Below are 23,714 nucleotides of genomic sequence, written 5' to 3' on the forward strand. Positions count from 1 at the left end.
ACTCTTGAAAGCGATCTTGCACCACCTCCGGATGGAGACGCCATTCATGATCCTTTATGCTAGGTATTGACGTCTGAGTTCATCTGCCCTGCCAGGTATTGAACCACCAGGGAGATGCCCTGGTTTTCCAGCCATGTGCAGAGATACAGAGCCTCATGGCAAAGGGTCCTTGACCCCACCCTGCCCTGTCTGTTGCAGTACCACTTGGCAGTGATGTTGTCTATGAACACCTGCACTAGTCTTTTCCCAATGGAGGGTAAAAAAACCTTCAATGCCAAGTGAATCACCCAAAGCTCCAACAAGTTTATGTGTAGCCCAGACTCCGCTGGTGACCAGAGTCCTCTCCACCTCCCTCAGTTAACCACCCCATCCCGGGAGTGACACATCTGTCACTACAGTTAGTTCTGTCTGGGGAAGGGAGAAGGGTCTGCCAGAATCACAGTTCGTCAGCCACTATTGCAAATCGGTTGCAGGTCCCTCTCTGGACCCTGTCAGAAAGATTGCCCTCATGCTGTGCCCATTGGACCTTCATGTCTCACTGCAGAGCCCACATATGCCAGTGGGCATGCTTCACTAACTAGATGCAGGAGGCTTTGAGGCAGAGTCTGTCTCACTGAAACCCAGGATAGAGGCTGAAACTTCAGTATCATAACCTGAATATCCTGGACTAGCTGGTAGGGAGGAAAAGCCAGAAACTACACTTGTCCACAACAGCTCAGATGAAAGGGAGAGTCTGAAAAGGAGTTAGGTATGACTTCGGCATGTTCATAGTGAACCCCAGCAAGTGCACAAGGTTTTCTGGAGTCTGTAGGTGGGAGACAACTGACTGGGGAGAACCTGCTTTCAACAGGAAATCGTCGAGGCAGGAGAAGAATGGAACCCCAGACTTCACGCATGCTGTAACCACTATCATCACCTTGGTGAACACCCTCAGGGCGTTGATAAGCCCAAAAGGAAACATGGTGAAATTAAAGTGCTCCTGGCCCTCCATGAACTGCAGGTAACATCTGTGGGTAGAACGCCGGTGGGAAATATGCATTCTGCAATTCCAATGCCTCCACCCAGTCTATCGGATCCGGGGCAGACAGAATTTGAGTGAGCGTGAGCATTTTGATTTTTTACTGTTTGTGGAAGAGATTGAGAAGGAGCAGGTCAAGTTAAGGCTAAGGGCCTCTGTTCTTCTTGGGGACCAGAAAGTAGCAAGAATAGTAATCACAACCTACTTCTGTGGCCAGCCTCCTCTCTATAGGTCCCTTGGCCAAGAGAGCTAACACTTCCTGGGGAAGTAAGGAAAAGTGGTCCTCTGCCAATCAGTCTTATGTGGGTGGCATGGGTGGAGGTGGAGCCACAAAAGGGATGGAGTATCCTCTTTGCTTTGTATAATTTGTAGAACCTAATGGTCTGATGCTATTGACCTCCAGTGGAGAAAGTGATGGCTTTCCCTGCCTTCCACTGGATGCCGGTGATGGTAGGAGGGCAAACTAAAGGGGTTTGGAGGCTGCAGCTCCTGGGGGAGTGGTAGACTGGACCAACCTCTGGATACCTGTTCCATGTGGTCTGTGGGAAAAGTGTCCCAGACCACATACAGGCTTAGAAGTTTGCTGGCCGTGGTGGCTGGGAGGGTACTGACGCAGTTGAAAATCCCTTCTGTGGCTACAAAAGGGGAGAAAGCCAGACTGTGGGTGATGAGAGGTCATAGAGATGCCCAAGAACCTGGCCGGAACCCTGGAGTCCTTAAAGTGCTCTAGTGCTGACTCTGCCTTCTCTCCGAAGAGATGGGCGCCATCAAAGGGCATGTCCATAAGCAATGCTTGGACATCCCCAGAAAAACCAGCAGTCCGCAGCCAGGCATGGCATTGAATGGCCATCGATGAAGAAATCAATTTTACCAGCGAGTTGGCCATGTCCAGACAACGATGAAAGGTGAACTTTGCCACGTCTCTCTCATCGGCAATAGTCCCCGTTGAGTAGGGCTCGGGCCTCCTACGAGACCATAGGCAGCTCTTGAGCAACCAGGTCCCAGACTTATGGAAGTAATGGCTCCAGAGAATTGAGAGAACATTCTCTTTCCATGGGTATCCAACCTCTTGCATTCCCTATCTGGTGGAGCGGAAGGGAACGCACCAGGATTGATTCTGAAAGTGGAGGTCTAGACCACCAAACTCTCTGGGGTGGAGTGCTGGGTGAGTAAACTGGTGTCTCCTGGAGCAGGGCATTGGCAGAGGGCAATTATCCGGTGGAAAGGAGCCCCTGTACAGGGTTTGGATCAGGCCCCAAGGAGGACTTCAGTGAGGGCTTCATTAAAGGGGAACACGGGTTCCAAGGGGTTAGTACCCTGCTGAAGCACCACTGTCAAGATGTTAGTCTTGACTGCCACTGAGGGAAAGTGAAGGTCAAAGACCTCAGCCACCCTACGTACCACCATGGCAAAAGAGGCTCCCTCCTCCGTAGCCACAATAGGAGAGGAGACCAGGCCAGTGTCAGGTGAGATGTCTAATGCACTGGCCTCTGCCAGATCTTACGAGGTGTCCTTGATATCATCCAATGGATGGCGATATTCATCAGGGTTGCCATCGCCCTCCCCTTCATCCCCTGTACTAGGCCTGTCAAAAATAAACGGCCCTGCATGCGGTCTGGAAGACATGGGTCCTGGCAGAGCCGGGACTGCTGTCTTGCGTCGCAGGTCCTGTTCCGTGTCAGAGTTGAGGGCAATGGGGATGATGTTGTCGATTGGGTGCCGATACAGGAATTAGCGTAGGAGAAGGTCTCGTCTTGCAAGCAGCGCCACTCCAGATCCAGCACCAGATCCAAGGGGCCCTACTTGCACTGAGGGAGTAACCACTGGCGGAAATCCAATAGGGGTCCCTCCCATACCCAAGGTTACCAAAGGCGCTCCAGAGGGGTCAGGCCACCCAAAAATGAGATGCATGGCCTCAAAGAATTCTTTAAGTTGGGCAGGGGTCACTTTGGAAAAATCAGGGAAGAGTGGAGCTCCATAAAGGCGTGGAGCCTGGACTGCTGAGGCTCCCTCTTCGTTTGCAGATTTGGATGGACACAGAGAAGTTGAAGACCTCTTCGGCTTCTTAGATTTCTTCTTTTAATGTGACTTACCCTACGATGACTTTGCCCAGGACGATGACCGCCTGGTGCGACTTGTGAGCAATCCCAGTACCTTTCACGTGACCAGGATCTTCATTGTCACGAGGTCACCCAATGTCGGGCATGGAGGAGCTTAAGGGTGCGCTTCCTTCATGGCTTAGGGTACATTGCGAGGCAATCCTCGCAGGCCTTTGAGCCATTGTCTTTCTCGAGGCACTATAGACAGACCAAGTAGGGTGCCTGTCACAGACATTTGCCTGGGACAAGCACAACACATGTATTGAAATCAGACGGTGCTTTAGTGGATATCCTGTGACACCAGGAGAAAATAATTTGTCATAAAGTGGTAGACAAAAAGTTGAAAAAGGTCAGGCAAAAAATGACTGATGGGTAGTTTTTCATGGATCTGTGCTATCTGGTGCGTACCTATATAGACTTCTGGCAAATACAACACTGACGAGGAGCCAAACTACGCCAACTACCAGCACGCAGGGGGACTGCTTGAAAATGTCCAGATCCAGTCAGATAAAGAGGGAAAATTCTAAAGTAAGGAATCTGTTGGTAGAATTCTCTAACAAATAATGGCGGTTAGTAGAAAAGGTTTGTTAGATCATCACCAATGGTTGCTGTAGAGTCGGACAAGCACTAGGCGTGGGTCTGGTTTTGTCCAATTTGACTTAGACCTCAAATGGTACAGGGTCTCCTTTCTTGGGCACCGCCCCAGAATTTGTATGTTTTTTTCTGCACGTTGACCAGGTACTGTAAGATGAGTAACCTTTCTGCTGCCTTTTTGAGTTCCCCAGTTGGGTCGGACAGGCAAGAGTCCCTTTTACTACCATGAGATACTGGGTGCTACAAAAAGAGATAGGGAGGCAGATATGCTTCATGACTGCAAACAACATAAAACAGTAATCATCTTACCAGCGAACTTTCACCTGTCTTCTACATAGCGCAATGCAATTTTGAATGAGTTTTCACAGCAAAGGCTTACTCCAAGGTTTCTTTTCACTAAGGGAGAGTACTTCAGCCTTGCCGAGCAGCCATCTCCGGGGGAGGACACTGAGGACGGGGAGTTAAGCCCGATGAGAAAGCGGCTAAAGAAGACTGAAGAGGGACTCTACGCGTGTGATATCTGCGACAAAACCTTCCAGAAGAGTAGCTCACTGCTGCGCCACAAGTATGAGCACACAGGTAACCATGGGTGTAGGGTCAAGTTAAAAAAGGAGAGAGGGAACGCTCGTCACTTGCTGGCTCTGCACAGCAAAAAGTAGGTCTAGATAGCTTTAATGTTCTGCCCTGTCACCAGAGGTGAAATATGAGCCCCTGACACCTTTTCGGAGGCCCCCAAAATACTTCAGTCTGGCCCCTTTTTGCCCCAAGGCCAATGAATATTTGTGTGCTATAGGAGACTCAGGGCACCTTCTTAACATTCTGCAGTGGGGGGGGTATCATTTCACTTTACCGTCACTGTTACTTAGTTATCTTGCTTACATTTTTCATACTGCCTCTTCTTATGACATTATTCTGTTCTTTCGATTGGAAACAATATAGCAAAAAAACTGGTTTTCTGTGCAAATTTGCACCAGCACAAATTTAGCCTGTGCTTTGATACTGGCAACCAGGGTCGTAGCACATACCACTGCAGCCTCTGCACCGTCGGAGGGGCCCACCCTACAAGGGGCTCCCATTCCTACCAAGGTCTATGAATAGCTCTAAAATGTGGGAGACTGATGGTCCCCTTAGCATATTCTGTTGGGATGGGGGGGTGGGGGTATCATTTTGTGTTACGCCACTGTAGGTAACAACAGCCTGCAACAAGATAGACGTCACTACCTTTGGAAGGAAAGAAGCTCAAGTTCTTAACACCAACTTGCATAGGAAAAAGATGATATAGGTGGCTGGACCGAGAGAGTCTGAAGCTTACATACATGATGTGCTGATAATATCGAAACTAGAAAAAAAAAGTCATGAGGCGCTATGGATAACTGTGCATTGGTTCAAAAGGAGTACATAGGAAAGTGTTAGGAGAGTTAGGAAAGTGAGAACCAAATTTAAGTCCCACTGTGGCATCACAAAGGAAAAACACATGTTGCAAACCTTTAAGAAAACGCATCACAGCAGGTGATTTGAATAAGAATGGCTTCTCCAACAAATGTAAAAAGGCTAAGAGGACCAACAACTAACCTTTAACAGTACCCACTACAAGTCCTTACTAGTCAAAAGACAAAACAAGCTAGACTTCTGACGGTTTGGCTAGCAACAGGTACATCTGGGGTGTTTCGCAACAAGCCACAAACGTATCCCAGTGATGAGCATACGCTGATATTGTGTAATGACGCCTGGCTGCCACGATTACATCAACAAACTCAGAAGAGAAATCAAAGGAGATCATCTGCTGCCTCTTAGTCTCCATTCATGGAGGCGCAGGTTGTGCAAGCCTAGGTGCAAGACCCTGCCCTGCTGCTGTGACAGAAGATCCTCCCAGAGGGGCAGCCATATTGGAAGGCAGAGGCTCAGACCCAAAAGATGCATTTTTGTCATTGCCATCTGCACAGGAAGTGACTGGATTTTCCATCATCCATCTGTCCAAGAAGTGACATCACTGAATTTTTCATCATCAATCTGAAAAGGAAGCAACATCACTGGTTTCCCATCATCAATCTGCACAGAAAGTGAAACCCATCTTCAAAAAAGAAGAAGCCAAGCAAGAGTACTTCATTTCCTGTTGCCCATGTGCACATAAACGGACAGCATTGGATTTCCCATCATCTATCTGCACAGGTAGGGACATCACTGGTTTCCTGCCAAAATCTACTTTTAAAAAAAAGCGAAGCAGGAGGACTTCATTGCCCATTGCCCATCTGTACAGGAATTGACATCACTGGATTTCTCATCCATCTGTCTGGACGGGAAGAGGCATCATTGTTTTCCCACCCATGGTACCCTGCACCCCTCCCTCCTCCCAGGACCTACTTAATGGCAGCTGCAGCTGGCACGCTGAAGGAACACCAGAGGCAAGCCCATCTACACTCATCCACACCTGGTATGTGCCCAGTGCCAGGAACCCTGTCCCTCCCCCTACCCACTGATACCCTGCTGCACTCCTCCATCATCATAACCATGGCCGCCGCACGCTGCAATGCAGGAACACCGCACATAATCCATGCCACCTGATCATGCTTACGTATACCAAATATCACCAAACACACCACAGTCGCATTCATGCTCCTCATACTGGCTCGGTCACCAAACACGCTTCAGAGATGTGAGACATACTGCCGGCCGCACTCGGGCCTGCTCATTCGTACGGAAATATGGCTAAACCCGACTTTGGTGCCGTACATCACTACAGCCATCCCTGTCGGCTACAAGATCGTTAGGCGAAACTGTCAGCACCAGCCTGGAAGTAGAGTCGCTATCATATTAAAAAAGGCTATCAACGGCACCACTAACAGTGACACTCCACCAGCTACATGGAACATCTCAAGTTCAAGATATGCATTGCAGCCAACTTCTCCCTGGATGGAACCCTTGTATACACACCAATTTAATCAGTGACATCCCAGACTTTGATGCACCACTCATCATCATTGCCAGAACCTTCCTCCTCCTCAAGACCTTAACTTTCACCAACAAAAGCGCACTGACCCAAACTCTATGGCCCATCTAGAAAACCTCTGAAATCCTGGTATCGCCAAACACATTACCAAACGCACCCACACACCCGGACACCTGTTTGTCCCGATTTTCTCTTTAATCAGCAACATCACATTTGACAAGCTAGCAACTATGACCTGGACAGACCACATCTTAGTTAGTTTCAGCATACCCATCCAGCACCATCACAGACCTCACCACTGGAATCGCAAGCTGCAGCTGGAAAAGCATCTCTGTACTTATTGCCATTCATCACAAGAGACAACACCTGCATGATTGTTGACAGAGGAGACACAGCAGACTTCATTCTCTACGCAGCATTTAACATGGTCTCACACCCCATCCTCATCGGGTGCTTACATTAGATTGGCATCCAAGGGCCCACTCTCCACTGGATCTGCTCCTTATTAACAGATAGAACACAAGCTGTCAGCCTGGCACCTTACTCACCGGAAGCCTGCTCACTGATCTGTGGAGGGCCTCAAGGTGCATCACTCAGTCCACCCTCTTCAACGCATGCATCATCCCCTCTGGCCAACGTCATCCGCACACATGACCGCAACATCTTCTCCTATGTATATGACATGCAACTCATATTCTCCCTCTCGGACAACACCCCAACACAAGAAACAAGTTCAGCACCTGCATGACCGAAGTCGCTAACTGGATGAAAGCCAACTGTCTCAAGCTCAACATCAATCAAGACAGAAGTAGTGCTTCTTTGGCAAGACCACCTCACCATGGGATTGCACCTAAATGCTGGCTGAACTCAGACTTGCACCACACCCTAAGGAACACGAGAAAATCTTTCACTCACGCCCTAGTCACCAGCAAGTTGTACTATGGAAACACCTTCTGTGTTGGGACCACCAAGAAACTCATTAGAAGACTACAAACCATCCAGAAATTGGCAGCCAAACTCATCCTCAACCTCCCACGCACAACTCACATCACACCACACCTCAGGGAACCACACTGACTCCCGATATACAAGCATGCTCAATTCAAACTCCTCACAAAATCTCTCAAGGCACTACACAACTTAGGTTTTAACTGCCTGAACATTCGCATCTCCTTCCACCAACAGCCCTGACACTTCCACTCTGCATGACTTCTATTCACACACATTCTACACATACACAGGGCGAGATCAGGAGTACAGGTGTTCTCTGACATCGCTCCTAGAGCATGGAACAATCTCCGACTCCACATCAGAGACTCGTCCTTCTTCTTGAATTTTGCAAGAAGTTGAGGACCTGGCTTTTCAATTAATCAACCTACCATAGGCAGGGCTAGGCACACACAACTGCTTAGTGCCAGGATGTCCTTGTGGGTCATAGTGCTCTTTAAAAATACACGTAACATAATACTCTCCAGGCCCAGTCTAGGAACCACTTGGATGACTTGGGCTCGGTGGTTCCTGAACTTCTTCAAAATGCAGCGCAGGAGAGGCAGTAGTGGGAAGGCATACAAGAGTCATGTGCTTCACTCTTTCCAGATTACGTCTCGGAGAGAGAGAAAGCCTTCTTGGAAACTCCAGCGCCCAAAGGTTTTGACATTGCACATTCTCAGATCCAGCCAGGCTCCCTCCCATTGCTGAGACATGACCTGTGCCTGTTTTAATGATCTTTTATAAATGAAATAAACTGTTCTGATGATGACATAAGGGATCTTAAGTAAACTTTAGGGTATGGATCGCGTATGGCACACAGTTCACTGAATATCAAAATCGAATATTAGGACTATGGTTTTGAAGATGTGGGCAGAGACTGAGATTGTCTAGGAAGGGTTGAACCCATCGTAAATTAAGTCTAATCTGGATCCCTATCTGTAAATATTATTTCACCCATCAGGGAGGTCTTTGTGTTTTTGATTAAACTGGGGATTATTTCCCTGTAAATACAAGCAATGAGATACTTGTGTTATAGAGTTTTTTGTTTTTCCCCTTGTTTCAATGAGATAAAAAATGTGTTCTCATTCGTCCACGTTTTTTGCCCTTTCTCGGTAAACTGCTAGCCCTAATTATTTGGAATAACATTAGACAAGTGATGGAGGCTATTCATTATTTTGTCTCGACTAAGAACAGTGTATTCATTTATCCAGTTGCACGATTTATTCAATGCACAATTTGTTGTCCACTTCTGGTGCACTCATCAGAGATGCTTAAAAAGTTGATGATTCAATCTCAACGTTTGACCTTCTTATCTTTGGTAGACAGAAGAATTGGTATAAATACCCACAGATACGTCCTTTCTAAAGGAGGCTATTATGATAAATGCACACTTTTCTTTTTTACTTTTACTGATTGTTAAGGGATTTTTTATGGGTATATCATGTTGTTCATCATAACCTGATTTTTAGAGCGAAGTTGCCTTTAAAATGTACATAAGCCTATTTCTGTTAATATCCGTTATAATGGATTATGTACATATTGTGGGGTTCTAGCTGTGATGAACAAGTTACTTGCCTTCAGATGCTCTTTCTGGTAAGATTCTGTCTAGTTGCGGAATCCTCACCTTTTGAATATTCCCCAGGTGTCAGACTGGATCCGCAAACTTTTGAGCAGTACCTCTGCACGCAAGTAGGTGGCACTGTGCAGCTTCGCACTGGCACAGCTCTGCTCCAGAATAGGTGCCACTACCTGGACTGGCACAATGCCAGGCAGCAGTGGTGTAATGGCCGTAGCGGAATCAGCTGTATTACATAGAGAGGAGTTGTGGGGCCTTCTGCAAAGTGATGTAGCCACTGATTGGGACGGCTTGTTACATGCTTTTCAGAGTGACGCAACGCTGGCTCTGACTTGGGATTGTAGTCACGGCCATCTTGCAGATCATTGCATTTCCGTCCAGGAAGCATGACAATGTCCATCCCACGAGGACTGGCACATAGTTTTCCACACAACAAAGTCATTGCAACAGATGCTCAGAAGTAGGCCTTATGTTTGTTGGTTTACTGTTTTCTCTTGTTTTTTTTATATCCCATGTTTACAATGATGTTCTACTATTGATCCACTGTATTTTGATGCTGTATGAGTGACATCTGCTCCAACTATATTGCTGCAATCAATGACTTTCTTTCTTGGTTTATCACTTGGAGTGGCTATTTGTGTTTATATCAACCCAAAAATTTCAATAATGATAGGGGAAAAAAATAGGCACCACTCCTGCGTGTTGACGTCAGTTCCTTTCAAGATTGTCCACGACCCCAAACGCACAGCCCCAAAAGCAAACTGATGTGACCAGTGTGCAGATTCCTAGACTTGGATATTATTAAAGGGTCGAGTCCACTCATGGAACGGGGAGGTTCACTGGGTCAGTTAGGAATTTGAGCTAGATAGAGTCTCTAGCAGGAAGACCATAGGTAAGTAACTTGTTCTTCTTAAAGAGAGTTCTAGCCACAGATTCCTCACCTTTAGAATCAATACAAAACCAGCACCTAAATGGAGGTGGGTCTTTGAATGGACCAAAACCAGAAAGTCCTGCAGGACCAAGTGGGCAAAATTGTCTTCTCAGCAGGTCTGACTGGCCATTCAATCATACTCCGTGAACGTATGGCGGGATACTCATGTAGCGACCTATCAAATGTCTACCACGGGTACCCCATGTGCTACAGCAGTGGTAGTAGCTGCTAACACAGTTGTAGCAGCTTTGGCCCTGGTAGAATGGTGCCCTGGTAGAATGAGGCTTCTTTTGACACAATGCCTAGCAGATCTTAATACAGATCACGATCCAGTGGGAGATCGTTCTCTTCTGCACTGACTGGCTTTTATCCTTCCAGCGAATCCCACAAAAAGTTGATCGTCCACCTGGTGTTCTTTGGTATGATCTAAGCAAACGCTCAGTGCTCTCTTGGGGTCCAATTGATAGAGTCTCTCCTCCTACTTAGCGGTGTGAGGCAGAGCATGAGATGCAGGCAGGTCGATGGATTGAATGGAACCGCATCACAACCTTTGGTAAGAAATATGCTTGTGTCCACAGAAGCAATTTGTCTGGGAAAAGGGTGGTGTAGTGTGCATTGACACAAAGAGCTTTAAGCTCTATTTACCTTCAAGAGCCGATATAATGCCAACAAGGAACAGACTTCAGTGTGAGAAGCCGCAAGTAGAAGCTGTAAATGGGCTCAAGGGTACATACCAGGAATGTAAGGACCAAATTAAGGTCCCACTGTGGCATCACAAAGAGGGAGGGAGGAAACAGGTGTTGTAACCCTTTTAAAAAAGCATAATAACTGGAGACTTAAACATCGAAGGCTGGTGTGGCAACCATGCATAAGAAGTAAGAGCCAAAAGATACCTTTAGCAGTGCCCAGAGAAAAGCTTTGGTGGCTGAGTGTCAAAACAAATAAAAAGCCACAAACATTTACCTGGAGGGGGGTACATGCCGTGAATGCCTCACCAAACCACAAATTTGTCCCAATGACAGGCATGTATAGTTTTCGCCAAGGCATGTCTGACTGCAAAGATGACATCAACCACCTCTGGAAGAAGATTGAAGTTGTTCAGCTGTTACCCCTCAATTTCCAAGCATGAAGGTGGAAATCGAAAAGGTCCTGGTGTAGAACCTGGCCCTACTGCTTCGACAGCAGATCCTCCCAGAGGGGCATCCTATTCTGAGGACACATGCTCAAGCCCAGGAGCTCTGGATACCATACTCTCCATGCCCAATATGGTTCCAATAGGATGACTTGGGCCTGGTCAGTCCTGATTTTCTTAAGAACTTGTGGTAGGAGTGGTACTGGCAAAAAGGAAGAGGGGCCCTGAGTGCCACTTGAGGTGAAACGCATCACTGAGCGAGGGACACCTTGGAAACTTCTTGGCAGTGGCAAATAGATTGAGCCAAGGTTCTCCCCATGCTCGGAAGAGACCTTGCACCACATCCGGATGCAACTGCCAATCGTGCTCCATTAGACATCGGCGGCTGAGAACACCCGCCTTACCCTTCAAAGATTATGCCAAGTGGTTAACCACCAGGAAGATCCCTTGGCAGTCCAGCCATTTCCAGAGGTGCAGAGCTTTCTGGCAGAGAAGCTATGACCCCACCCCACCCTGTACGTTGCAGGACTACATGGTGGTGGTGGTGTCAGTGAGCACCTCTATCAACCTCCCTTTGATGGATGGAAGGAATATTGTCAACGCCATGTTGAACAAACCTTAGCTGTAAGAGGCTGGTACGGAACAGGGACTCCTCTGAAGACCAGAGGCCTCCGATTTCCACCTCTCCCAGATGGCCACCCCAACCCAGAAGCAGTTATCACTCTCAACTCTGGGTGGGGAATGGAGAGGGGTCTGCTGCAGACCCACTTGTTGTCCAGTAACCACTACTGCAGATCTTTTGCAGTCTACTCCAAAATCTGAACATCATCTGAGAGGTCCCTTTGATGTTAGGCCCACTGAGACTTCAGATCCCATTTCAGCACCTGCACATGCCACCTGGTGTGTTCGATCAGCAGAATGCAACAGGCCATCAGCTTCAACAGCCTCAGAGTTGACTTCACTGAAATCCAGGACCGAGGCTGAAAGATTGGGAGCATAGTTTGGATGTCCAGGGTTCTCTTTCCTGGGGGAAAGTCATGAAACTGAACCATGTTTAGAATGGTTCAGATGAAAGGGAGCATCTAAGAAGAAGTCAGGTGTGACACTGGCACATTGATTGTGAACCACAAAGATGACAGGAGGTTCACCATACTCTGAAGGTTATTGATGACTGCTTGTGGTGAGCCCTTCTTCAACAGCCAGTCGTCGAGGTAGGGGAAGACTGCCACCTCTGACCTCCAAAAGTGTGCTGCCACCACCTCCATCATTTTCATGAAAACCTGAGGGGCACTTGTGAAACAAAAGGGGATTACAGTGAACCAAAAATGCTCCTGTCCCACCATGAACCATAGGTAGCATCGATGGGCCGGCAGGATGGGTATCTGGAAATAGTCTTCCCACAGATCCAACCCCATCATCCAGTCTCCAGGGTCGGGACCAGACAAGACCTTGCCAGGGTGAGAATTCAGAATTTCTCCTTCCGGCGGAAGACATTGAGGGGACCCAGATATGGCATAGGATGTAGGCTTCCACCCTTCTTGGGCACCAGAAAGTAGCAGGAATAACAACCACATCTACTTCTTCTAATACTTGCCCCCTCTCAATAGCCCCTTTGGCCAAAGGAACTTACATTTCCTGCTGCTAAATGGAGAGATGGTCATCCGTCAGTCACTGGGGGGGTGGTGGAAGGTGAAGCGGAGAATAGAGGAAGGGTAAGGCATTACCCCTGCAAGACTCACTTGTCTGATGGTAAAGCTTACCAACCCATGAAGAATCATTGGATCCTTCCTCCCACTGGGCAGCTGTGCTCCCCTAACGGTACGCTAAAGGGGTTTAGCAGGTGGAGCTGCAGAATGGCAGTGGACTAGGTGGCCAGTTGATCTTGGCAGCCGGGGTGGTGGGCACCAAGGCCTTGGTCACAAAACTGTTGGGTTCCTTGCTGAGACTGGACAGACTAGTGGTACAGCACAGCTCTATCAAATCTGTAAAAATAGAGATATGGTTGGGGCGGTTGGAGAGCCAAGTTAGATAAGCCCAGAGAATGTGTAGTAGAGCTGCTCTCTTTAAATCGCTCTAAAGCGGAATCAGCTTTGTCCCCAAAAAGGTGAGTTGTGTTGTCGGCATGTACATAAGAGAGAGCTCAACATCGCCTGAGAACCCAGCTGATCGCAGCCATGCATGGTGGAAATGCAAACACTGATACCAATAGCTCGCCCGATGCATTAGGTGGTGCTCAAGTTGATTGGATAACTGGAGCAAGGTCTGGCTCAAGCCCCAATAAGGTATCATTAAGTGCCTCATTAAATGGTAAAAGAGTCTCTGATAATGTCTGCCCTGGCTGGAAAACTTCTGTCAACACTTTAGTCTTGACCTCCATGGTGAGAAGCTGGAGGTCAAGGACTTAGAACGAACTACTCATTAGCACGGCATAGGAAGAGGATTTTGAAATGGGTCTGAGAGAAGACCCATTTCAGGTGAGGTATGGAGACTTATAGCCTTGTGCAAGTCATCATACCAACTATTGTCTTGATAGGGCTGAGCAAACTCATCATCGGCGTCATAATCACTGTTGATGTCAATGCCAAAAAGTAAGTGTAGGATGTGTTGTCTACCTTGTAAGGGCTGCAGGTCAAATGAAGGGAGCAGCGCCTCAACTATTGTCAGGCATAACTAATGGTACTCCAGATGGAGGAACTCTCTACTCCTTTTGGCCAGAAGGCATGTCAGAAAGATTTTCCAAGGATCTGAAGAGCTTGGCTCTGCAGAACTCTTTGATCTGTTGAGGAGTGACAGATGTCCCTGGAAACTTGTGTGTGCCAGAACAGGTTTCAGGATCGGCCCCAAAATCATGCAACTACAGGAGTGAGAGCTATGGTAACATACCTACACCTGCTGAGGCAAACGAAAGTGGTGAAAGGGAACAGATTCTGGCTTAATTTTTTTATGTTTCTTTTTGGACTTACCAGACAATTTGGATCGCAATGAAGGCCAGATTCTGGAGGGGCTTCAGCGACTCCTGGAGCAGGAACGGTACCAGAGCCGAACTTGGACTTGTACGGCGACTTAGATCGGCAAGAAGCCTTCTTATGCTTGTTGATGTAAAGATTCACCTTGGGGTCCTGGGTGGCCTTCGGGACATCAAGGTGCAGTAACTGCAGGTCTTGAAGTTGCGATCCTAATCTAGGCACAACACACACACCTTGGGGAACTGTCACAGACATTTGTTTGCAACAGTCCCTACGGGGCCTAAGACCTGTCGTTTTAGGGGGTAACATCCTTTGCACACTGTAGAAAATATCATGGTAAGTATTTCTAAAGGACGAAAGAGAGCGCTCTGGATCCGCATCTGGTGGCGCGGAAAGAAAGGTACAGACATCAGCATGTGGGAGTGGAGCCTATTTCGGCTCCACACATAATTTCCGGAGTATAGCGGTGTCAGTGCGGAGCCCCAAAGCGCCACCTTCCTGCATGTAGAGGAACTACTGAAAAGATTCCATATCCAGTCGGACACCTGGGGATCAGCAGTCTATTTATTTATGAACTATAGATAATGTATTCATGGATTTATGTATAACCTTACCCAAAAAACATTTCTCCAACTGACTATCATTAACAATACATTGTAATTAGCAGAGCAGGTGCAAAGCACATTAGATGCAGGAAACTTTCAGTGAAACATAGTCATACCCAAGTATTGCATTATCTAGAAATACTTCTAAAAGAGGTCAAACTTAACTGTAATAAAAGCTAACCTAAGAACAACCGGAAAAACTCAGACCTAAGCAGTGAGGAAAACAACCAACATGACAAACAGCAAACACATCCTAGCATAAACTAAAAAAAAGGAAGGCAAACATGGCAGGTTACTCAGGTGGCACATAGTAAGGGCAGTTAGAGGCACTACAAAGCAAGCTGAGTTTGGGGAAATAAGTTGATGGTAGATTAGGGAAACGTGGAGCATGGCCAAGTTTGCATAAAATAAGGTGAGGTAGGTGTCACAAAAGGAACAAAAAATGAGATTCAGAAGAAATATGTACTAAATGCAGCAGATGCAAGAAGAAGGTTCTTAAGCATACAAGGTGAGAAGTTGGACTGTCATATGCTGTCCACTATTCTATTGGGCACCTTGCACCAGTCCAAACGACCCTTATTGATGGTAGGTTTAAGACAACCTTTATAGAAATCTATCCTAGTGGTAGCTATGGAGAGCAGCCTTCAGGCTAAGTCTTGAAGGAATGTAAAGCAGCTTGTTTTACCAGTCTATAATCTCATGAGTGATAAAATGAAAGGAGAACCACACCAGGTATATTTATAAAATATATGTATTTATTCTAAACACACCCCTCTAGTCTCTTTATGAGGCTAGAGGCAAAAGTACAATGCAGTTACTTAAATAGCACACAGTAAATTAGCACAGTATACATTTTGCCCTAGGGTCTCACAAACCATGTACTAAGAAAGTGGTATAAGAACCACAAGAGAGATAGAAGCAAGGCCTAGGGCCTGTAGAACCGCTGGGGCAACCAGGAACCATCCAAGGTAGGGACGCAGGAGACCCACGGGGGACGCGTGCAGTGCTAAGCACAGCCATGAATCACCATTAACGTCTATGTAGAAGGTCGCAATTAGATTTTTAATGAATAAGGACACTAAGGAGTGGACGAGGAACAAACCCCTTCAGTACTGGACAGTTTGAGAGTCAAGACCCACGGGGGCACCGAAGTACTCATGTTACCTCACCCAGGGAAGCCGGGGGCATAGGTGTCTTTTCGTGTCGGGTTTCGTCGTCGTTTCTTATGGAGAGCTGCAAAGAAGTGCTGCAGGCAACCAGTGGAAGAGTGTCCGGATGGATCCAAGGGTGGATCGGAGATCTGAAGAACCTGAAAGCAGAGGGGACAGAATCTGGGTCAGGCGACAAAAGGATGCCAGCCAATGTCGGGTGATTTCAGGTGATGTAGGTGAAGCTGGACTCTTCAGCCACGAGGACCAGGAGGCATCGACAACAACCAGGAGCTGGATTCAAGTTGTCCCATGTCAGATGTTGAGTGCCTCAGTGTTGGTATCCAGATTGGACCCAGCAAGCCTTAGCAACAGCAACTCATGCAGAATAGAAAGGTTGGCTTCGGTGCAGACCAGCAAGGTCAGAGAGACTCACCCTTTGGAGGGAAGTCAGGGCACGTCTGGAGCAACTAGGAAAGCCTAAAAAACAAAAGAGTTTCCTTCCTGGGGACCCACCAGTCGACGGACCAGGGATCGTGAAGGGGCCTCGAGCAGAAATGCAGGAAGCGGGCCCACGGAACACTCGTGGAGAGTAGGCTCACTAACTTCAGTGCAAAAAGTGCTCAGGGTTTGGACTACAAGTAGCCCAATGCGCAACTTCGGGAAAGCTCGGGAAGTTGATGCACTAGCAAATGTGCTGGATGTCCAGGAGTTCTGGTCCCACATCTATCGTGATGGCTACAGGTCTCAGCTTTGCTGGGGACTCGTGTCGGCCTTGGAGATGTTTAGAAGTCTATGTCCTGTGTCGCAGATTCTTTGGGATCTGGCGGGAGACTCGAAAATGCAGACCGGCAAGATGCTTCTTTGGTGCCTGTTTGAACCGGGGAGTCACTCCTTGACCCCAAGGGAGATTTCTTCCGTCTTCCAGTCGATATGGAATATCGAAGGTCCAAGATATATGTTGCTGAGTTTCGTCCAGGGTAATCTAAAGTCCTAGGGACTGGGTTCCTATACTTATACTAAGTTTAGGGGAAGGACTAACTCTAAGGTCCCATGGGAGGACCTGGGGAGGGGGTGGTTACACCCCTTCCCATTTGTCCAGTTTCATGCCAGAGCTGGGACCGAGTGCCCCAGCAACCAGTTTGAACTGGGAAATGCATGGGGACACCTTGTGTGCCCCAGGCACTGACTGAAAAGCATTCAGAGAATGCACCCTCCCTGTCCCAATACACTAACGCCTGTCTGGGTAGGTGGTTACACCTCCCTGGACAGAAAACCTATTGTCCAAGCCTCCCCTGCCGGAGTTTCGTCCAGCAGCAGGAGGTCAGACTCGTGTCTGTGGCAGCAGCATCCATTTTGTGATGCTGGGGCTCTGTTTAACTATTACCGGGAAAGTAAATGTGTACATGTCTTCTCCCTCTAGAAGGGTGAAATGCTACCCCCGACACCAGAACTGGCAGGGAGGGGGTAGTAATCCAAAGTGTTTGACACCAAACACTACATGTTTTGATGAAGCCATTCCAAAGTTGGCATTAAACGTGAGGTTATAATGCACTTAAGAGTATATGGTATGGCTGTATCACAGAACAGCTATAAGGAAGGGATTCCGAAAGCTGCAGAGGGGCTCAGCTCATGCTAGGGCACCCTCTCACACAAAACCAAGAACTCTGCCTTCAGGATTGTCAAGGCCTGCCATGGGAGTGACTTATAGGTTTATATGTGTCTGTTTTAAAAGGTATATATAGGTATACTATATCTAAGTAAGGGGTGCAAGCACCACCTTACCCAGGCTGCAGTAGCAGAGCTGTGGTGTCATTTTGGAAGGTTTCCCAGGGGTGGCTTCAGCCCCTGGTAGGCCTCTAGGGTACCTATGCCCTTGGTACCTAAGGTACCATATACTAAGGACTCACAAGGGTAACCCAGTAACCAATTTAGAGTGTACCTAATGTACATGCAACCAGTTTAGAGAGGAAGCAGCTATGCTGGGGTCCTGGTTAGCAGGGCCCCAGCCAGAGTAAAGTCGATAAATCAGTGAAACATAGCAAAAAGTGGGGGTAACCATAGAAAGCAGATCCTACTCTCCTACACACAAGACAAGAATGAATAGCGTGAATTGGTATCACCATCCTGGCATGTGCCCATGAGAGCCCATCAAGTCTCTCCTCATAGTGAAACTTGCCATTTCCCCAGGATAACCTGTGTACATGAGGCATTTGTCTCATTTGGAGACTCATTCCATGGATAAGAATATGTTCAGCTCTAGGCACCTTGGAACAATAAGGCCTTCATTAGGTGCCTCTGTGGATATGGATCCTGCATATTGCTAAGCAACTTTGCAATTCTGAATCAAGGACCAGATTTAATTCATATTCATAAAAGTCTTCGCACCACGGTCAACTTTAGTTCTGAAGAATGTTACCATAGAACCAAAAAAGACAACTGAGATTTAAAGCTAGAAGAAACTCTGATAAAACACTCAAACTGGCGAGTAATAAAGCAGATCAAATTGACATGGTAGCTGCACTATATAGGTATACTAAAAGTAAGGCAAATACTGGCAAAGAACCAGTTAGGTTCATCACAAAATGCACACAGCATTCATATGATTTCAGGTTGATCCTCAAAAAGAGATGGGACATCCTGGCACGGAACCCGCTCTTAAAAGAAAAGTTTGGAACCAATCTATCTTTAACTTTCCTGAGGAACACATCGCTCAAAGACCTCCTAGTACACAGTATGCTTCCACCAAAACAAAAATACGGACTTCAATCAGCCAAAGAGTTTCATAAATAGCGGACAGTGCAAAGTAAACACAGTACTAAGGGGCATATTACCAAGGGTGGCGATAGGCAATTATCGCCGGTTTAGCGGCCGTTTTCGGCCGCTAAGCGGCGATATTTCTATCGCTCTATTAGCAAGCTGTCGCTAACTGATGTTAGTGACAGCTTTTAGGCGATAGTGAGCGGTTTGGGGCCCGCTTTGCATGTCAGCGATATTTATCGCTAATGACATGCAAAGTGGGCGTACCCAACCTGTTAGCGACTGAAAGCAGTTGCTAACGTCGCTATCGACAATTAGCAAGGCAGGCGTAGCGATTGAAATATTCCCGCTATCGCCAAAAACCAACGCCTGCTCAGACCAGTTCTTATCCATGTTATCCAATGGGAGGTGGATAACATGGCTAAGAGCATTTCGTCGCTATCGCTGGATATTTTAGCACAATGGAGAAAAACGTTGCTAATAGCATGTTTTCTCCGCTAACATATCCAGCGATAGGCAGCGATAAAAAAAATCATCGCTAAGCCTATTTAGCGATAATTATCGCTACTTGTTGGTAATATGCCCCTAACTTCTTTGAAATAACACTGCCACGTACACGCAAAAAAGGATGTATTAAGAAACACATTATGCGCAAGACTGAATTTGTGGTCTACGTGATTGTTTGCCCTTGTGGGGAATGGTATATTAGTTCAACCATTTTCCCAATAAAGAAATGTATATTAGAGCACATGCAGGCAATATCTCACAATGACACAAGTTACAGCAGTGCCCAGACCTTTAATGAGGAACATGAGGGGACTGGAGGAAGATGTGATTTTTTGGCATAGATTCAGTTCCTGAGCATCCGAGAGGTGGAAATAGGACACTGACCCTCCGACGGTCAGCGTTCCAATTTTTTTCTCCATGGCAGAACACGCATGGAAGTAATGCAGTGATTAATATTGGGATGAAAGGGCACATTTGCGGTCCCGATTGTAAAATGGGCGCACCATGCGCATGAGCCTTGAGTGCTTTGTATAGTTTGAATAGATTTGGAACAAAGTCGTAACAATTTCATGACACTGTTTTAAAAAAGAACTAAGATGGACGAAGAATGCGCTCAGTGTATTTGAATGTGTGCATTGTTTAGCCCCAGAAATAAAGAGCACATTGCCAGGTTCGATTGCAAAATGGGCGTACTACGCTCATAAGCAATGAGTATTTTTTGTAGTCTAAGCAGAGATGTAAAATTGTCTGAAGGACTGCATGACACTGTAGTGAAAAATGAACTAAGATTGACGAAGAATGCGCTCATCTTATGTGAATTGCGAAGTGGTTTTTATTTTGAAGTAGGAAGTTAACATCAGGATACAAGTCCTAAAAAAAGAAGTTGGGGGACGCTGACGTCACAACAGGAAGTGACGTCACGAAACGTGGCTTGCACCATCAGACTTATTGCCTCCCCTCGCTCACCCCTTAGATGCGATTGCATCAGAGAAGCCAGCGCGTGAGCAGCGTTCTGAATGGGCTCCGATCTCGCCCCAGAGAGGCCAAAGAGTGAATGTGTGGCTCCATTTGCTCCAGTTATCGAGCTCCCGGTAAAATAAGTGGGGGGACGCCGTCCACCAACGTGGTACCTCCACTCGAGCCCTGGTTAACATGGATATAATGTTACAGTATTTTCGTTACATTAGGAACGCTTTGTAAAATGTATTGAGTAACGCTGCAAATCATGTGACAAGACGGAGTGATTCCGTTGAAACGTGTTATCTGTTTCTGTCAGATTAAAAGAAACTTTGAGAGTATCAATTGGTGTAAATCGTTCGTTGCACTCATCTGAGTGCAGGATTTTTGGGATACTGAAAAAAACAAAGGTTATAGTAAGGTTATAGTTAGGTGAAATGTCCAGTAACAACGTAACGTTTTAAACTCTAAAATCCACTGAAATTCACCAGTTTTAGTTATAGTTGTTGCAAGATAACTATAACTCACGCCCGCTACACATTTTTCTCATCAATAATTTCATATCTTGCAGTGATATTACCAATGATGTCATAGAAGATGTCATGAGGGATGTAATATGTAAGGTAAATAGCAGTGAGTGGTGAGGGCACGATTTATGGTTACCTTAGGGCACAACTTATAGTTACATGAGATAACTATAACAATAACTGGTGAATTTCAGTGGTTTTTTAGAGTTTAAAACATTATGTTGTTACTGAACATTCCACCTAATATAGTGTTACGTTAACCTTTGTTTTTTTCCAGGAACCCCCATTTTTCACATGGCCTTCGGCTATGCGCAGTGGGGAGTTAGCCACAAAGCCTAGCCTGTGTCCAGGCCCTGTGGCCAACCCCCAAAAGACAGCAAAATCCTTGCACAGCGGGGGTTTGCCACAGGACCTGGCGGTGTGAACCCCATCCCCCAGGACATTTTTTATAAAAGAGAGGGGAACTGCCTTGCCCCCTCCCTGAACCCCTCCCCAAGCTTTACTAGGGCCCTGGGGACCACATGTCCACTACTTCAAATAAAGAGGAGGGGGCCGTGCAGTCCCCTCCATGGGCCTTATTAGGTCTTGGAGACTCCATCCTCCAGAGCCATTTCATGAAAAAGGCAGGGGAGCCTCATGGCCCCCTCCCCGAGCCTTGAAAGGACCTGGGGATGGCATCCCCAGGGCTGGTTATTTTAATTAAAGGGGAGGTGGGCGGATGGCCCCCCCACCCCAAGCCTTGTTAGGACCCCATTCCAGGGGGGTCCCAAATACTCATTGGAGGCTGCGGGGAGCCACAAGGCCATCGCAGTCCCAGTCTGCTCCCCGCATGCAGCAGAGCTGGCATGACTCACATCTGGAAGGAGCAGCTACTAATTCTACTCCTTTCGGATGGGGGCAATATTTTGATCTATATTCCAGCCTGCATCAGTGTGGGCAGGGAAACAGATAAAAAACGTGCTCCCAACCAGCGGAGGATTTTCAAAGCTCCCGTCGGTTGGGAGCAGACTTTGTGTTTACTACTGCATGGCTTGAGTTTTTATAAATGCTCCCACCAAGCGGGAGGAAACACATGTTTCCCTGACCGTGCCAGTGCAGGCAGGGTAACTGCTATGTCCCGTAGTTACACCAAAACACAAAAGGCACTCTTTCCAGACCAAGAAACTAGCTTTCTGCCATTTTTGATGTAAATCCGTTCAGCGGCGTAGGCTGTAGCTGTGCCTAAAGTTCCTATAGAAATATGAAGGGGGAAAACACGTTTTGAGTCCCCCTTTTTTCTCAGCCCCCCACTTGACGGATCACGGCAAAACCTTTTATGCCCTAACTAGCCAAAAAGTAGCACTTCTTAAAAAAGTTTTGTGGAGATTCAGCAAACTGCGCTAAACAACACGAAAAATGCATTTCCTATGGAAACACAATCCTAACTATAAGTCGCCCCTGGATAAGATATATGTGTGTGTGTGTTTGCGTGTGTGTGTGTGTGTGTACATGTGTGTGTGTGTATTTTTACACATATATATCAAAACAATACCCTTTCAGACATAGAGTGACACATAAATTATGCAAAAAAGAAGCAGAGAACTGGGTAGTTCACACGTTTAGATGGAAAGCAGCTCCTGTATAGAGCACCCTCAACACCAGCGACACACTACATTTGCTCACCACAAATGTCTGCTTTTCTATCAAAGTCTTTAAGCATAGGATTGGCACAGTGCCATCCACGCCGAGATAGAAAGGGACAAAGTCTTATGTACATATGTTGATGAAAGCGGAAGCTGAAACGCGTCCCGAGAGACCATTGTTGTTATAAGCCTACCCGTATGTTAAAACATTTGAAGCATTGAGTGCCCTACCTTCATTTATTCTTGGGAGGTTCTCTGGATATATATATATATATCATCATCAGTGAGCAAGGACGTGAAGTCCGAAACGCGTCTGATGGCTTGCACCGAAATAAATATTTAAACCATATCTTGAAGACTGACTTTGGCGTGTTCTTGAAGTCTGTGAACCTGTCGGTGCAGAGAAGCACATTAGTGGCAAGTTGGATTTGCATATATATATATATATATATATATATATATATATATATATATATATATATATATATATATTTCCAAAAAGCCTCCGAGCAAAGGAGCAATACACCCTACAGGGCGGCCTCAAAACATCAGGCATGGAGCAGCCCGACAATTAACATCCATCAAAGCACCACATGAGGCCCAATACCGGATTAAAGGCATTTATTAACAAGCTCAGCAGCGCAGAATGTCTCCTTTCTTTACGCGTTTCGGTGACAGCCTTGGTCACAGGGGGAGAAAGTCATTTGCACAGTGCTTGGTGCGCGCCTTTTAAACTTTTCAAAGTCACGTGACAGGCATATAAAATACAAGACCCATGATGCATTGCACTGGTAATCACAGTTCATGTCACATCTTAACCCCTTCGATGCTTGTGACGGAACCGTTCCGACATCAGTCACGGCTGAGCTGTGCTGATGACGGAACGATTCCGTCACGACCGCACCCTGTTCTGGAATGTCCAGCACAGGGGCGGAATCGGCGCCGCACGGAAGCGGTTAATATATCCTTTTTTTTCTTCAAGTGTCCAATATATACAGTGCATGTTTCAATTGCAGTGGGGTAATAACTCACATTGTCACGTTGGAGTTGTCTGTTGCATAGTGCTTACAATCCTTGATTGCCTGAAAAAAATGTCTCAGCTCCGGCACGATCTGAGTGAAAGAGTCCCCCTCTCTCTGAATCCCTTCCTTCCGCCACCTGTGTTGAGCAAAATAGAATTCTTGCTCCAGGTTAAACATTTCCAAAAAGCCTCCGAGCAAAGGAGCAATGCACCCTACAGGGCGGCCTCAAAACATCAGGCATATATATATATATATATATATATGCAAAATAGAAGGAGAGAACTCTGGGTATGACAAAGTTTTTGCAATGGGT

At 46.7% G+C, this 23,714-nt stretch overlaps 1 protein-coding gene across 1 annotated transcript in view; it reads left to right on the forward strand.

Annotated features, from left to right (window-relative positions):
* LOC144831343 (zinc finger E-box-binding homeobox 1-like) overlaps positions 1 to 23,714 on the forward strand; it is a 421,511-nt gene that overhangs the window by 386,519 nt on the left and 11,278 nt on the right. Inside the window, exon 7 of the mRNA XM_078688986.1 lies at positions 4,113 to 4,290. Coding sequence (XP_078545112.1) covers positions 4,113 to 4,290 — 178 coding nt within the window. The remainder of the gene's footprint in view (positions 1 to 4,112; positions 4,291 to 23,714) is intronic.

Source organism: Lissotriton helveticus, chromosome 1_1 (assembly GCF_964261635.1).
Source record: "Lissotriton helveticus chromosome 1_1, aLisHel1.1, whole genome shotgun sequence".
Lineage (NCBI taxonomy): Eukaryota > Metazoa > Chordata > Amphibia > Caudata > Salamandridae > Lissotriton > Lissotriton helveticus.